Raw genomic sequence first — 16751 nt, forward strand, 5'->3', positions numbered from 1 at the left:
CCAACTCTGGGGTTGCGGCGCTCATCTTGCTTTATTGGCCGAGGGAGCCGGCGTACAGCTTCCGGGTCGTGTGGCCAGCATGACTAAGCCGCTTCTGGCGAACCAGAGCAGCGCACGGGAATGCCGTTTACCTTCCCGCCAGAGCAGTACCTATTTATCTACTTGCACTTCAATGTGCTTTCGAACTGCTAGGTTGGCAGGAGCAGGGACAGAGCAACAGGAGCTCACCCCATCGCATTGGAGGGTATGGAGTAATGCGACCCTCAAACCAAGGAGATAACTATACAACCTTTAGAAGACACCTGAAGTCAGCCCTGTACAGGGAATTTTTAAAAAAATGTTTAATGTTTTAGTCTGTTTTTCTATCTACGTTGGAAGTCGCCCAAAGTGGCTGGGGCAACCCATTCAGATGGGCTGGGTATAAATAATAAAATGATGGTGATGGTGAAACAGGGCGTCCCTATTCTCATTGCAGAAACTGCCGGTTAGTTTCTGGGTCCAATTCCAAGTTCTGGTATGGACCTATAAACAGTGGCGGAGCATAGGCCCATGCTGCCCAGGGCGGGCGCATTCCCGGAGGGCATGGAGGGTGCCCTCCCAGGCGCGGGATAGCTGCACACACACACACCAATCCCACTTCCTTCCTCTCCCCTTCCCACTCGCCTGCCTCCTTCCCATCCTCTCCCCTGCCTGCCTGTCTCCTCCAGCCAAGAGCATGGGGCAACGGCGCTCCACCCACCTGTGACTCCCGCACCTACTGCCAGCCGTCAGGGGTGTGATGGCCTGGGACTCGGGCTCGGACTTGGAGCCAGAGGAGTCTCAGTCTGCACCGGATCCTTTGCCTCAGGCATCATCTGAACCAAGTCTGGGGCCTGATCCTGAAGAGCCTCAGTCTGCACAGGTTCCCCTGCAACAAGCACCAGCTGGGCTGAGTCAGGGGCCTGAGCCTGCCCTGGCTCCAGATGCGGGGAATAAATAGGTCTGGATCTGGTCAATGGCTACATGAAAGACAAGGTTGAAGGCAGGCAGGTTAAAGCAGCAATATATTGTTCAAACAAACAAGCCGTGTATGTCTGTTATGAGAAGGGAGGTAAGGTGTGTGAATTGGCCTTCAGTTTGGTTTGCTCAGATTCAGTCCTGATGGTTTATCACCACGCAACACAGTGTGTTGCCTGAAATCAGTGAAGAGGAGAAAGGAAAAGGGAGATCTCTCTGTCTAGCGCTAACCTCTTGATGGGATCCTCTTACTATCCTCAAGTCTAAGGACAGAGTGCCCCCTGCTGGAAAGAAAGAACAAGATTCCTGAAAAGTTGTACCTGAACATTCATAGAATCATAGAATCAAATCCCCCACTTGGCCATGAAGTCCACTGTGTGAAAATGGGGACCAGTCACTGCCTCTCAACCTAACCTACCTCACAGACTTGTTGTGATAATAAAACAGAATGGGAAGGTGTGAACATCATTTGCCATCTTGAGCTCCAGGTGGGATATACAGTGGTACCTCGGGTTACAGACGCTTCAGGTTACAGACTCCGCTAACCCAGAAATAGTACCTCGGGTTAAGAACTTTGCTTCAGGATGAGAACAGAAATTGCACGGCAGCAGTGGGAAGCCCCATTAGCTAAAATGGTACCTCAGGTTAAGAATAGTTTCAGGTTAAGAATGTACCTCCAGAACGAATTAAGTTCTTAACCCAAGATACCACTGTACATGCATTGTTGTTGACATCCAGCTGCCTCAGGAGACCATTCTGGGATGTATAGATGCATATGGACAAACACAACAAATAAATAAATGTGTCTCTGTGCGTGGTTTGAGGTGACATCTGATGAAAAGGGGTTGCAGGAAGGGCAAAACTTTCCTGCACTTCCTTGGACTGCAACTTTGCAAACTACTAAAATATCTATCCGGGATCAGCCCTACCAGCACCTCAAACCTGAGGATCCTCAGAGGAGGATCTACAGCAGCAGGACCCGCCCCCCCAACAGATCTCCACACCACTAAGGACCCTGAGGAGGTCATCAAGTCTGGACATCCCTAAGCCAGTACTGGAGGCCCCTAATTCATCTACCTGGGTTCCTGGCTACAGGAGCAGAGGAGATGGAAGTCAAACAGAAATTTCAGTGACTGACTAGCTGCATATGAGGCTACTCAAGAGGAGAGGAAAGGACATGGAAGCATCTGTATGGTTTAGGACCTGAATGAGAGCCAGGAAGGAGTAGAGCAGGCATCCCCAACCTGTGGACCTCCAGATGTTTTGGCCTATAACTCCCATGACCCCTAGCAAACAGGACCAGTGGTCAGGGATGATGGGAATTGTAGTCCAAAACATCTGGAGGGCCGAAGGTTGGGGATGCCTGGAGTAGAGTCTCCAGCTGCAATATAAGCTCCTAATATGAGATGCTCTGGTCCTGATGCACCAGCAATTATCCCAGCTTCTGTGTCACTCCCAGGAGAGATGCGTGGCTCAAGCATGCTGCATGTACCGCAGTACGTGGCCACCCAGTGCACCAACAAGTGCTGGAGCTGTTTTGCAAAGCAATCTGAGTTTTAATGAAAGGGGGTGGCTTCTCCCCTTCATTTCTGCAACTCACATGGAGCCGTGAAGCTTTGAAGACGTCTGTGGGGTCCAGCTGTTTTCCAAGCCAGCCAGAGGGAGATTTCAAAGCTCTCTCACTCAGACCTATGGATGACCGGATCTGTCAATTTCAGTTTCTCATTTTTCCAGTCTCAAATTCAGTTCCCCACTTTTCTACATCCGTTTGCAAAAATAAAAATTAAGTCTTCATGAATATTCATTAATGTTTGAGTGCAAAGTTCTCCTAATGCGCACATTTTCCCCAAGCAATATTCCCTTAATTAATGTCTTTTTGGTACGTAATTTTTGCCATGCCTTTTAATGCTCACTTTACCTCAGTATATGCATCTTTATTGGACTAGAGAACTGTGTTGAAAAAATATGGAAAAGTGCATATTTCAAAGAACCTCTCTGCATATTGTTTCAGAAATGCAAATTGGGTAGGAGCGTCTTTAAATGCAAATGATCTGAATTCCCCCATCCCCAAAGAGCTCTGCAAGACAATGAGATGTTCCCTTGCTTTGCAAACCCGTCCAGCTGAGTGCATCACAAAAACACCATCCCTTCTCCTCTGAGCTTAAATAAATAAATAAAATAAAATTCATTTCAACACTAAAAGGAAGTTGGGGAACAGGGAGAACAGGGGAACCGGAACAGTAAGTATAATGGAGGAAAGCACAGGCCTGTAGTTCTAAGACTCGGCTAGATAACATATTTCGGCATGGGGGGCCACATTCCCTTCCAAGCAGCCTTCTGGGGGCCAAACGATAGTGCTGAGCAGGGCCAGAGGCAAAAGAAGGTGGAGTTGTGAATATACACTTTACCCTTCATACATAGGGCACTGGTCTTTGAGGAGGAGACGTGAGGAATCTGACAGGGTCCTAGAGTCCTCCCACCTTCTTCCCAAAGCCCAGTTAGTGCATTCCCAGCTTTGGAAAGAAGGTAGGAGAACTCTAATAAAATAATAATAATAATTTTTTATTTATATCCCGCCCTCCCCAGCCGAAGCCAGGCTCAGAGCGGCTAACAACAATAAATGTAACACAGCGTTCTAAAATCAATTCGTTTTAAAATCAATTCAGAATCAAATTAACGGCAACCATTGGGCTAGAGTTTGGTGAGGATTACCAAAGGAGGGGGTCAGACTGTGCCTTGGCCAAAGGCCTGGTGGAACAGCTCTGTCTTGCAGGCCCTGCAGAAAGATGTCAAGTCCTGCAGGGCCCTAGTCTCTTGTGACAGAGCGTTCCACCAGATCGGGGCCACGGCCGAAAAAGCCCTGGCTCTGGTTGAGACCAGCCTAACCTCCCTGTGGCCCGGGACCTCCAATATGTTTTTGTTTGAAGACCGTAAAGTCCTCCGTGGGACATACCAGGAGAGGCTGTCCCATAGATACGAGGGTCCTAGGCCGTATAGGGCTTTAAACCAGCACCTTAAACCTGATCCTGTACTCCACCAGCACGCTTTCCGAGCTCTGCCGCCTCCTTCCCAAAGCCTAGTGCCTTGCTTAGCTGGGAAGGCAATGTGAGGGCAGGGAGGGTGTCAAATTTTGGCCATGCTCCCTTCTGAGTGTGACAAGACAGTGTGCAGCCCACGGGTTCCGTGTCAAAGTACTCTTGCAGCCCACTTGGTATGAAAAGCTGGGCCGCCCTGACCTAGATGGTCCGACTCAGTTAATACGGAAGCTTCCTATAGTGAGCTTGCCGTTCCTAAATATCAGGTGTCCAGTTGTGTCCAGAAGAGGGCAATGTTTTAACACTTCTCCCCTTCCACATTAACTGTGCCTCAGCCCAGCCTCAAAGTCAGAAGGCAGAGCATCAAACAGGCGAAACAACCTGCTCATGGCATCCTCAACGGAACTGAGGAATGTATTGCATTTCCCCCATCCACCCCTCCCAGTTCCAGCTACAGTGGTGCCCCACAAGACGAATGCCTCGCAAGACGGAAAACTCGCTAGACGAAAGAGTTTTCCGTTTTGGAGGTGCTTCGCAAAACGAATTTCCTATGGGCTTGCTTCGCAAGACGAAAATGTCTTGCGAGTTCCTGCGGGGGTTTTTTCCTCCCCCCCCCCTTTTTCTAAGCCGCTAAGCCGCTTATCAGCTGATCCGATAAGCCGATAAGCCGCTAAAAGCCCCTAAAAGCCACTAATAGCGCTAATCCGCTAATCCGTCAATGGGCTTGCTTCGCAAGACGAAAAAACCGCTAGACGAAGAGAATCACAGAACAGATTATTTTCGTCTTGCGAGGCACCACTGTACTTCCTTTCCTCCTCATTTGTCAGCCCTGCCAGAGAATATGTAATTGAGTGAAATGGCAAAATACCCTGTGGCTCTTCAAATATTCATTTTTTGTGCGGTTGGTGGTGAGGTATCTCTCCCTTTCTCCAAGTTGTTCAAAGCAACATACATGGGTTTTCCAATGTTAGCCTGTGACGGTAGGCTGAAAGATTGCATCTGGCATTAAGCTCTACCGTTGGGTGAAGGGAGTCAGATGCCTCAGGTAGCAATTGCTGAGGGGCAGGCATAAGAGCTGTGTGTGAGCCAGAGAGCTTGCTCATACACAGCCTTCTGCCCACAGCGCTGCCCTGTTGCCAACGCTGAAGTTTAGTTAGCTTCCGTATGTGGAATGGAGGGGGGTGTAGAGAGAGGCTATATTGTCCTTTGCCTCGGGCAGCAAAATGCCTTGGGCTTGATCGTCCAATAAGCTAGCCAGGGATCTGAATAGAGATCACCCTGGTATCCAACACACAACTTGGCATCACACCGTTGGTCTCACTTGGGCCATGGGACTTAGTCAGTGCTATTTTTCAAGAAAAAGAGGTGCGGGAATTCACCATGAATTCAACCTTGTAGGTAAAGGTAAAGGTAAAGGACCCCTGGACGGTTAAGTCCAGCCAAAGGTGACTATGGGGTTGCAGCACTCATCTCACTTTCAGGCTGAGGGAGCCGGCATTTGTCCTCAGCTTTCCGGGTCATGTGGCCAGCAGGACTAAACAGCTTCTGGCACAACGGGACACCATGATGGAAACCTGAGCACACGGAAATATAGTGGATAGTGGATATCCGCCAGGTAGCGAGCTGGAGCAGCCCGATACAACTGCCAGACAGAGTAGTGATCTCTAGACCTTCTGCCTTCAGAGAACTCTGGCCACTTTGGATTTGTATGCTGTGGGGGAACACCAGTGCAAGGAACAGGAGCCATGGCGAAGGGTTGCCGTAGCTCAGTGGTAGAGAATATGCTTTGCATGCAGAAGGTCTCAGTTTCAACCCCCCACTTCACCAAGTGGGACTTGGGATGTCTCAGCCAGTGGTGACAATACTGAAATAGATGGACCAGTGATCTGAAGCAGTGCAAGCCAATTTCCTTCCTATGTACTGTAGGTAAGGTAAAGGTAAAGGGACCCCTGACCATTAGGTCCAGTCGTGGCCGACTCTGGGGTTGCGGCGCTCATCTCGCTTTATTGGCCGAGGGAGCCAGCGTACAGCTTCCGGGTCATGTGGCCAGCATGACTAAGCTGCTTCTGGCGAACCAGAGCAGCGCACGGAAACGCCGTTTACCTTCCTGCCAGAGCAGTACCTATTTATCTATTTGTACTTTGACGTGCTTTCGAACTGCTAGGTTGGCAGGAGCTGGGACCGAGCAATGAGAGCTCACCCCATCACGGGGATTCGAACTGCCGACCTTCTGATCAGCAAGTCCTAGGATCTGTGGTTTAACCCACAGTGCCACCCGCGTCCCTTATGTACTGTAGGTACTAAAGGTAAAAATAGGTAAAAGGACCCCTGGGCGGTTAAGTCCAGTCCAAGGCACCCATGGGGTTGCAGCGCTCATCTTGCTTTCAGGCCGAGGGAGCCGGCATTTGTCCACAGGCAGCTTTCCCGGTGTCATGTGGTCAGCATGACTAAACCGCTTCTGGCACAACTGGACAACGTGATGGAAACCTGAGCACACGGAAATGCTGTTTACCTTCCTGCTGCAATGGTACCTATTTATCTACATGCACTGGTGTGCTTTCAAACTGCTAGGTTGGCAGGAGCTGGGACAGAGCAACAGGAGCTCACTCCATCACGGGGATTCGAACCGCTGACCTTCCATTCAGCAAGCCCATGAGGCTCAGTGTGTCCCTTGTACTCTTGTAATGGCAATGGCACCCACCTGAGAGGTGCCAGAACTGAGTTCCAGTGAGTACCACCTAAAGAGAAGCCTGGTGTGATGGCCTGGGACTCGGGCTCAGACAGTCTGCACCGGATCCTTTCCCTCAGGCATCATCTGAACCAAGTCTGGGGCCTGATCCTGAAGAGTCCCAGTCTGCACAGGTTCCCCTGCAACAAGCACCAGCTGGGCCGAGTCAGGGGCCTGATCCTGCCCTGGCTCCAGATGCAGGGATTACCTCGTTGCCTTCAGCTGGACCATCACTTACAGCTGCTCCACTACCGGTTTGGTCAGGGGAGGCTGAGGCGGCCTCTGGATCTAGTAACCCACGACGTCTCCCGAGCTGCAGAGACTGAGGTCTGAGAGAAGGAGAGACCTGAGTACTCGCAGGAGGAGTGCTTGCCTTCGGGCGAAACAGGGAGGTGAGTCGCTGGGGGATTAGGACTGCCCGTTACCCCAACAAAGATAAAAGGCTGTCGGATCCTGCCCCAGGTTGCGGGAGCAACATTGCTGTATGCTAGATCCTGCCTGAGACCCTGTACCTGTCCTTGCCTGGTTTCCTGCCTCGTGTCCTGCCTTGACCCTGTCAGATTGACTCCTAGTGGAAACTTCAGATTCTAGATTGGACCTGGACGGTGGTTCTCAGCTTACCCCCGGGCCCAGCACAACCTGGACCTAGTCTTCCTAGTGATGCAGGAACAAAACTGCTCTTCTGCCTCTGGTTCCTCTCACTCACTCAAGCAGATGTTTCTTCAGCATCCAACCATTATGTTCTCCCACCCCCACTCCCCTGGCTCTGAGTCGTCCTCTTTTGAAGACACCATTAAAGGCACCCCTACTAATTGAATTGCTTCGGAGCCTGGTGCTGAGATGGCAAGGGGGGCCAAAGGCAGGCATTCTCAGCAAGCTGAAACCTCTTTTATTTCTTACCAAGAGAGTCGGGGAAGTCAAGCGTGAATGTCAAGGCTCTTCCAGGGAAATGTGATCCGCTAAGATAAGCTGTAAACAACCCAGGCGATTCCATTATATTTATTACTGACACCCGCCACCCTGGAAATGCAAAAAAAAATCTCTCTGGGCACGTTGAGACCATGTGGCATAATTTCTTCACAAAAGAATCTCATGGACCGCATTGTTGTCAATGTGCTCTTTGCGGGGGAAAGGTCCTTTTTCTCTGTAGAAGGTCTTAATATTCAGGGAAATCTTGTTTTATTTTAATATTTTTAAGAATGTTAATTGTGTGGTTGACTTTGTAAAACCAAATAAAAATTATTTTGTTTTTTTAAAGAAAAAGAAAAGATCAGTGATGACTTCTATGCATGAGAAGTCTCAGGCTGCAGGCCCACAATCCATCAGAGGAGGGTATTTAGGCTTGGGGAGGGAAGGAACCCCACTGTTGCTGCAACTGCTCCATAGGGCCCAGACCTGTGGACAGCTGTCTAGAGGCTAGAAGTGCTTGTGTATGCATATCTGGAACGTCATGAAAGCCGCTGTAAGTGTTTTTTGTGCCAATAAAGAGTTGACAACGAGATATGTGTCAATAAAGAGTTGACAACGAGATATGTGTCAATAAAGAGTTGACAACGAGACAATAAGAAAGGATTCAGTTATATGATATCTAGATTTCAGAAAGAAGTTGTGGAAGGGAAAATAAAATTGCTGAAAGGTGCATAGAGTATTCTGCTAGAATGGGAAACAAAAGATGAGGAGGTGAAATCAGTCATGATTGAATGGGCGCAAGACATGGGCCATAACAAAATGTTTGAAGATTGGGAAAGATTGTGGAAAACTGATTTAAAATTTACAGACTGCTCTCTATTGAAAGAAAACTATATGAAAATGATGTCTAGATGGTATATAACACCAGTACAGATAGCAAGAATGTACAAAACCAGTTCAAACATATGCTAGAAATGTAAGGAAAAAGAAGGGACTTTTTATCATATGTGGTGGGGTTGTAGTGAAATTCTTAAAAATTTGGAAATGATATACAATGAATTGAAGAAAATGTTCCAATTAACATTTGTAAAAAAAACCTGAATCATTTTTTGTTAGGGATTGTAGGGAAAGACCTGCCAAGGAAATTGAAGAACATATTCATGCATGTGACAACGGGGGCAAGAGTCTTAATAGCACAAGGATGGAAGAATGAAGAAATCCCGACAAAAGAACAGTGGCAAGGGAAATGGATGGACTATGTGGAACTGGCAAAAGTGACACACAAACTGCGTGATAAGGACAACTGTGACTTTAAAGAAGAATGGGAACCTTTTACAAAGTACTTAAAGAAACAACAAAATGAACTGGACTCCTTGGCAGATTTGGAATAAAGAATCACAAATAGATAATATAAGGATTTTTACAATTTTATAACATGCAGAGAACAACCTGTGTTGAAAAACCAGAGAGAGGAGCTGAGGGAAGTCCAGGTGGTTTTTTCTTGGGGGGAGGGAAAATTAAGGGGGGGGATGAGGATGATATGTTTTTGATAAATTGTTATGTTGAAATGCCTAATAAATTTATTGTTTTTTTTAAAAAAAGAGATATGTGCCTTATTTACCTGGGATGGGCCGTGACTTTATAGGAACATCAGAAGAACTGTGCTGGATCTGACCAAAGCTTCATCTGGTCCAGAGCCCTGTCATCTCAGTGGTCAAGCAGATGTCTCCATGGGACGTCTATCAGGAGGAGAGTAGCTATCCTGGCTAGTAGCCCTCTCCTCTGTGAATTTGTCTATTGCCCTTCTTACAATGTGAGGCATTCCTCAACCAAGGGGCTGTCATCTTCCTGTCACATCTCCTGTGGCACCCAAGGCAGCCTTGGCTCTCTCTGTTCCCTGTCTCTGTCTGATCATCGTGCCACAGTGTCTGTTTCTCTGCCTGCTCTCTGCGCTGGGAGGCATTGTGGCAAACTGGAGCAGGCTTTGCCACACAGATCAAGCAAACACAGGGTGACAGGGAGCGAGGCTCGGGCCACCTCGAGGGGCTATGGTTTCTATCCTCTCTCCTGCCATCCTAACCTTGTCTCCGGGGCAGAAGGAAATTGAGGCCAGCTCGCGCTCAGAGCGGTGTCTCGCTGAAGCCGAGCTCACTGTGAGGCAGGGCGACGCGAACTCTCCAAAACAGGGCAGGAGAAAGCTGCCATCGTTCACTTCCAGCACAATCCTCAAGCATGTTTACTCAGGAGTAAATCATAGCATGTGTGGATTAGATGGGCCATTGGCCTGATCCATTTGCACCATGCTGACCTTGAGTCGTTCTACCCGGACACTGAGGTCCAGTGCTGAGGGCCTTCTGACGGTTCCCTCGCTGTGAGAAGCCAAGTTACAGGGAACCAGGCAGAGGGCCTTCTCGGTGGTGGCGCCCACCCTGTGGAACGCCCTCCCACCAGATGTCAAAGAGGAAAACAACTACCAGATTTTTAGAAGACATCTGAAGGCAGCCCTGTTTAGGGAAGCTTTTAATGTCTAATAGGTTATTGTATTTTAATATTCCGTTGGAAGCCGCCCAGAGTGGCTGGGGAAACCCAGCCAGATGGGCGAAGTATAAATATAGTGGTACCTCGGGTATACATATGTTTCAGGTTACATATGCTTCAGGTTACAGACTCCGCTAACCCAGAAATAGTACCTCGGGTTAAGAACTTTGCTTCAGGATGAGAACAGAAATCGTGCTCTGGTGGCGTGGCAGCAGGAGGAGGCCCCATTAGCTAAAGTGGTGCTTCAGGTTAAGAACAGTTTCAGGTTAAGTACGGACCTCCGGAACAAATTAAGTACTTAACCTGAGGTACCACTGTAATAAATTATTATTATTATTTAGCTACACCATACATTTTAAGCCCTGTGATATCTCTTTAAATAGTCATGGCTTTCCCCCCAAATACTTCCAGAAGTTGCAGTTTGTTATGTGGGGTTAGGGGGGTTAGGAGGCCTCCTATTCCTGGAGTTATGATTCCAAAAGTTCCCTAGGAAGAGGAAATGGCTCTTAAACCGCTTTGGGAATCGTAGACCTGGTTGGGAAATAGGAGTCCCTCCCTAGCCTGTAAGAGTTTGGCAAGATGATAAAAGAACATTATGCCACTTTGCAGCCGGACTCCGGAAATAAGAGGAGAGCGATACAGTTACCCACGTTTGCCGTCCCCCAGAAGAAAAGGCCTCTGGAGACAATGGCAAAATGGGGCTTCTAATGTCATGGGGAGATTAGCAACCCAAGCCCCTACTCAAAGAAAAGGAAGCAATGAGGAGAAATTCAAGCCTTTGGAACCGATAAGAGGAAAGTCCCTTCGCAGAGTTGGACCTACACTGAAGAACACAACAGGCGTGCAACCTCAGACAGATTAAGTCATTCCGTGTGAAAAATTTAGAGCCTGGTTTCTGGCCCACTTAATCCCAATGATATGATCCACACCTCTTGGTTTGAAGCTGGACATCTGCCTGAAATCCTTTTCCATTTGTGATGCACTTGTGTGCAAATGTTGCAATGGGCGGCAGTGCCGGATTAAACCCTGTTGAAGCCCCTAGGCATTTGAAATCAGGGAGGGGGAGGCTCACATATATATTATCTCCTAATACATATTTTTTACCAACCAACAATTTTTGTTTTGCTTTAAACAAATACAGATAAATACAAACAACCAAAATTACAAAAGAAAAATCCTTAATAATAATAATGGAAAAGGCTAAAAAACTACAAAAAATATCAAAGTACATGGCTTAGAACATAAGCCATTATGAGAAAGAAAAAAGAAGGAAGAAGGAAAGGAGAAGGAGAAGGAATGGGGGAAATGAGCCAAAACACAAGAAGGCTCATGTATTGTACACTTCCGTCAAGGTCACAACAGATCATTATTCTTCTCAATTCTCTCTATCAGCATCCCATAGAATCCCTCATCTTGATATCAGGGAACATTTCCCTATGCAGTATCATTCTAAACATAACCAGGTCTCGTTTTTTGACAGAATTACAAGCCTGGTAGATGAAGGGAACGCAGTGGATGTAGCCTACCTTGATTTCAGCAAGGCATTTGACAAGGTGCCCCATGATATTCTTGTAAAGAAGCTGGTAAAATGCGGTCTTGACTATGCTACCACTCAGTGGATTTGTAACTGGCTGACTGACCGAACCCAAAGGGTGCTCATCAATGGTTCCTCTTCATCCTGGAGAAGAGTGACTAGTGGGGTGCCACAGGGTTCTGTCTTGGGCCCGGTCTTATTCAACATCTTTATCAACGACTTGGATGATGGACTCAAGGGCATCCTGATCAAATTTGCAGATGACACCAAACTGGGAGGGGTGGCTAACACCCCAGAGGACAGGATCACACTTCAAAATGACCTTGACAGATTAGAGAACTGGGCCAAAACAAACAAGATGAATTTTAACAGGGAGAAATGTAAAGTATTGCACTTGGGCAAAAAAAATGAGAGGCACAAATACAAGATGGGGGACACCTGGCTTGAGAGCAGTACATGTGAAAAGGATCTAGGAGTCTTGGTTGACCACAAACTTGACATGAGCCAACAGTGTGACGCGGCAGCTAAAAAAGCCAATGCAATTCTGGGCTGCATCAATAGGAGTATAGCATCTAGATCAAGGGAAGTAATAGTGCCACTGTATTCTGCTCTGGTCAGACCACACCTGGAGTACTGTGTCCAGTTCTGGGCACCACAATTCAAGAAGGACACTGACAAACTGGAACGTGTCCAGAGGAGGGCAACCAAAATGGTCAAAGGCCTGGAAACGATGCCTTATGAGGAACGGCTAAGGGAGCTGGGCATGTTTAGCCTGGAGAAGAGGAGGTTAAGGGGTGATATGATAGCCATGTTCAAATATATAAAAGGATGTCACATAGAGGAAGGAGAAAGGTTGTTGTCTGCTGCTCCAGAGAAGCGGACACGGAGCAATGGATCCAAACTACAAGAAAGAAGATTCCACCTAAACATTAGGAAGAACTTCCTGACAGTAAGAGCTGTTTGACAGTGGAATTTGCTGCCAAGGAGTGTGGTGGAGTCTCCTACTTTGGAGGTCTTTAAGCAGAGGCTTGACAACCATATGTCAGGAGTGCTCTGATGGTGTTTCCTGCTTGGCAGGGGGTTGGACTCGATGGCCCTTGTGGTCTCTTCCAACTCTATGATTCTAGGTCTTTACTGATGAACCCTTATCCCCTAGATAATTGTTGGTTGGTAATACATTTTTTTACCAACCAACAATTTTAATAAACCAATTCTATTATGCAATATTATTTTGATCTGCTGTCCTGGGGCCCCTAAAAGGTGGGGAGCCTATAAACCAGTGCCTACTCTGCCTAGTTGTTAATCCGGCACTGACAGAAGCGGGGAGCAGTAATGTCAGATGATGGGTGAGCATGGTTTTGTAGGAAATGGCCTCAAGGGCCAAATCAGACCCTCCTAGTTGGTCAAGATTGACTTGGCAAGCCACTGCTAATTGACACCAATTGGCAATGGCTCTCCAAGGCTTCCAGAAGGAGCTTTCCCCAGCCCTGTCTGGAAACACGAGAGATTGAAGTTGGGATCTCTGGCATGCAAGGCCGGAGTCTTTCCCCAAGTGGCCAGAGCATATGCTCAACTTCCATTCTAAAGGCTCCTGTCAGATGCTGGTGGTGGTTGCTCGTGAGTAACCAGGCAGGACTCTGACCTGGCTTTTACAGGTTTTATTGTGCAAACTATTTACAGTGCAGATCTACCAAGTTCATGTCCATCTCAGTCACTTGCAGAATCCGGGAGTGGCCCCTTCCGGCTTCTTCCCCAACATAAGAACTTTGACACCCCAAGCCTCCTCCTCCCCTCCTTGTGTTTCACCCCTCTGCGCAAGGTGGGCAGTGGAAGTGGTGTGCGTCCCTCCTGGCCAGCCTGGATAGGTGAGGCGCTGGGGCTCTCAGCAGCATCCTCGAGCCCTTTCCTCACTTGGCTGGCCCCTTCTCCACTGGAGGTGTGGCTTTTCCCACCCCAGGAAGAGGAACTGCTCCTCAGGAGTTTCGGAGGCTCTCTGTATCCCAATGGCCCCCCTGCCTCCCTCCCCTGTTCTGATGGCAGTCCCCTGACAGCTCCCATTCTAAAGGCTGATGCTAATGTGAGCTGAAAGAAGAACTTCACCATCATTGGACTGAGAACAGCCATGTGACCAGGCATGGGGTCACCTCCCTCCCAAAGCCCATGGATATCTGGAGAACCCATCAACCATAGTCCTGGTCCTGGTGAAATCTTAAATCTGCTTCTCCAAAGCTGAAGAAGCTTCTGGAATGAATCATTCTCCAACTCACCTCTAGACTAGGTGCTTTTACAATAAGCAGTACACAATCAAGTCATGGCATCAATGAGGCAGAAGAGGCTGTTGTATTTTTCACCTAGACATGAAACAGGGTTTGCCCAGTTATCAAATTTCATGATTCAGATTTTGAGGTTGAAACCCAGTGTCTAAAATCTGTCAGCCAAACTTCTAAATAAAAATTCAGCACCATCATTTGAAATCCAGGTGTTTGTGTTGTCTGGTCTACGGTTGACCCACTCATGAGGCAGACCAACTCAAGTGGCAGAATCCTATGGGTTGGTGTCCCCGCAAGGAACAATTTGGATTTGATATCCCGCTTTATCACTACCCGAAGGAGTCTCAAAGCGGCTAACATTCTCCTTTCCCTTCCTCCCCCACAGCAAACACTCTGTGAGGTGAGCGAGGCTGAGAGACTTCAGAGAAGTGTGATTAGCCCAAGGTCACCCAGCAGCTGCATGTGGAGGAGCAGGGAAGCGAACCCGGTTCACCAGATTACAAATCTACTGCTCTTAACCACTACACCACACTGGCTCTCAGTGTGGACCCTGCCCACCCCTGCCGCCACCACTGGGGTCATGCAGTGGCGGCTTCCAGCGAGAACTCGCGAGATCTCATAGAACTCTCGTGAGATCTTGCTGAGCTCATGCAAGATCTCACGACAGCTCCTGCAAGACCTTGCAGGATTTTACTGGAAGTTGCAGCTGCTATGTGACCCCATTAAGTGGGGCTTCGGTGGGGAGCAGCGGGGGGGGGCACATTCCTATTCTACCTCAGGAGGCAAAACATGACAGTCTGAGCCTGGTCTGGCCCATCCAAGGGAACATTCCCTGATTGGGTCAATCAATGGATGAAATCTGTCCAGGAACTGCCATCGCAGTCAGGAGTGGAGGAAGGGCTCCCGAGCGATGCCGGAGAAGGTTCCAGCAGGAAAAGAGGGGACTCAGTGACCGGGGAAGGAAATCAGCGTTACACCAGGGAGAAAGGCGGGCAGAGGCGGGTTTCGGAGGGATGGCTCCAGGACTCTTCGCCAGAGACCAGCAGGGAGAGCATTGGTCCTCCACTGCCCACACCCACCCTGCGCAGAAGACTTCCGCGCAGGGAGGCTAGGCGGAGACTATCCGTCAAGGAACTTTTATGTTGGAAGAAGTTGAGGAAACGCCCACTGACGGATTCTGCCAGTGACTGAGACAGACGCGGAATCAGGACTGTCCAGCCAGGGAAAGGTTTTTCCAGGCAACCTCACCGAAAGTGGCAGCAACTTATGCACAAGCAACCCCTAATTCCCATTACAAAATCCAACAAAAGTTTATTCATTACAATCAGTTGTCAGATACTGCCCAGTGTTGATTCCTAATGAGAAATAATTAGTCATCAATTTCTGGAACTAAATACCTGTTGTTGTTGTTGTTGTTGTTGTTGTTGTTGTTGTTGTTGTTGTTGTTGTTGTTAAAGTTTGCATACCATCCTTCATCCGAAGATCACCGGGCAGTTCACAACATAAATATTCACAGTTTCAAGTCATAGCCAAAGAATATTCGGTATCAAAACTGACACAAACTCATTATGGCTGCAATTCTAAGTACACTTGTTCAGGAGTAAGCCCTGTTGAACAAAATGGGACTTATTTCTGAGTAAACATGAATAGGGTTGTGCTGTTAACCTCCACTCCTATCCAAAGGAGGATTTGCCAAAGTTTTGTCATAATCTGTTAACCTTTTAATGATTTTTTTGTTTATGTTTTTAAATGTTGTACGTCACTTGGAAACCTTTGCTGAACAGGCAAATAACAAGTCTAACACGACAATAACTCTGCAACAATATTAGACTTCCTAACAACATCTCATTCAGTTCTTCACTTCTTTATATCTCTTCTGGCGTGCTCATCCTGATGGTAGCTTCAGACCAAAACTCCTTATTTCCTTAAACCCTTCTTCCTATAATAAACCACTCCTCCTTTGCCCATCTAAGTCCCAAATACAGAATTGCATTTGAACATCCTTGGAGTGGGCTATTAGAACAGAACAGGGAGCTCTTTGGTTCTATTAGAGTTAGCAAATTCATTGAGAGAGCAAACTGTGTTACTTAGTTTGAGAAACAACCCAGGTTGACAGCACACATCATCTTCATCTTCATCATCATCATCATCATCATCATCATCATCAGTAGTGGTATTTTGCACCCTTCAGTGTAAGGTCCCAGGTCAGGTTACAAGATTAAAACCAGCCAAAACAATTTATAGGTTAGGTTCTAAATATTTACATTGTGGTCTAAAACACACATCACAATGAAAGCAAAATCCTACCAGTCTGCGAATGAGAAGACAGAAGTTTCCTTTTCCACCACATTGCAAATTGTCTTGTCTTCCCTCCTAGTTCAGGTCTCTGATTCTGAACAAGCGGTTTTATTTAAAGAGCGGACAAGGAGCAACGAGCGATCAGCCTTTGCTCCTCAAGATAGGACTCCGTTGTCAAATGAGTTTTGACTGACACCAGCAAGAAGTCAAGGCAGACCAGCTCTCACTTCTGATATTTAAGTGCACTGTGCCAGTCAGCCAAGAGCCCCGTCAGACTTAATGAGCGCTTAAAAAAAATATGAAGCCAGAAAGGACCTACTGACCTCTGCCGGAGGGGGAGACGAGAGAGAAGGCAGACAATTGATCATCAAGGGAATCAATGGGACACCTGTGGGTCTCACCCTCTATGCTTCATGTCAAGGCTGGGGAATCTCATTCAATCT

General features: G+C 47.7%; 1 protein-coding gene across 1 annotated transcript in view; it reads right to left on the reverse strand.

Moving 5' to 3' along the window:
* LOXHD1 (lipoxygenase homology PLAT domains 1) overlaps positions 1–16536 on the reverse strand; it is a 196146-nt gene extending 179610 nt beyond the window's left edge. Inside the window, exon 1 of the mRNA XM_082241741.1 lies at positions 16318–16536. Coding sequence (XP_082097867.1) covers positions 16318–16360 — 43 coding nt within the window. The 5' untranslated portion in view covers positions 16361–16536. The remainder of the gene's footprint in view (positions 1–16317) is intronic.
* Between the last annotated feature and the right edge of the window lie 215 nt (positions 16537–16751).

The sequence above is a fragment of the Podarcis vaucheri genome, assembly GCF_965113315.1.
Source record: "Podarcis vaucheri genome assembly, chromosome: 11".
Lineage (NCBI taxonomy): Eukaryota > Metazoa > Chordata > Lepidosauria > Squamata > Lacertidae > Podarcis > Podarcis vaucheri.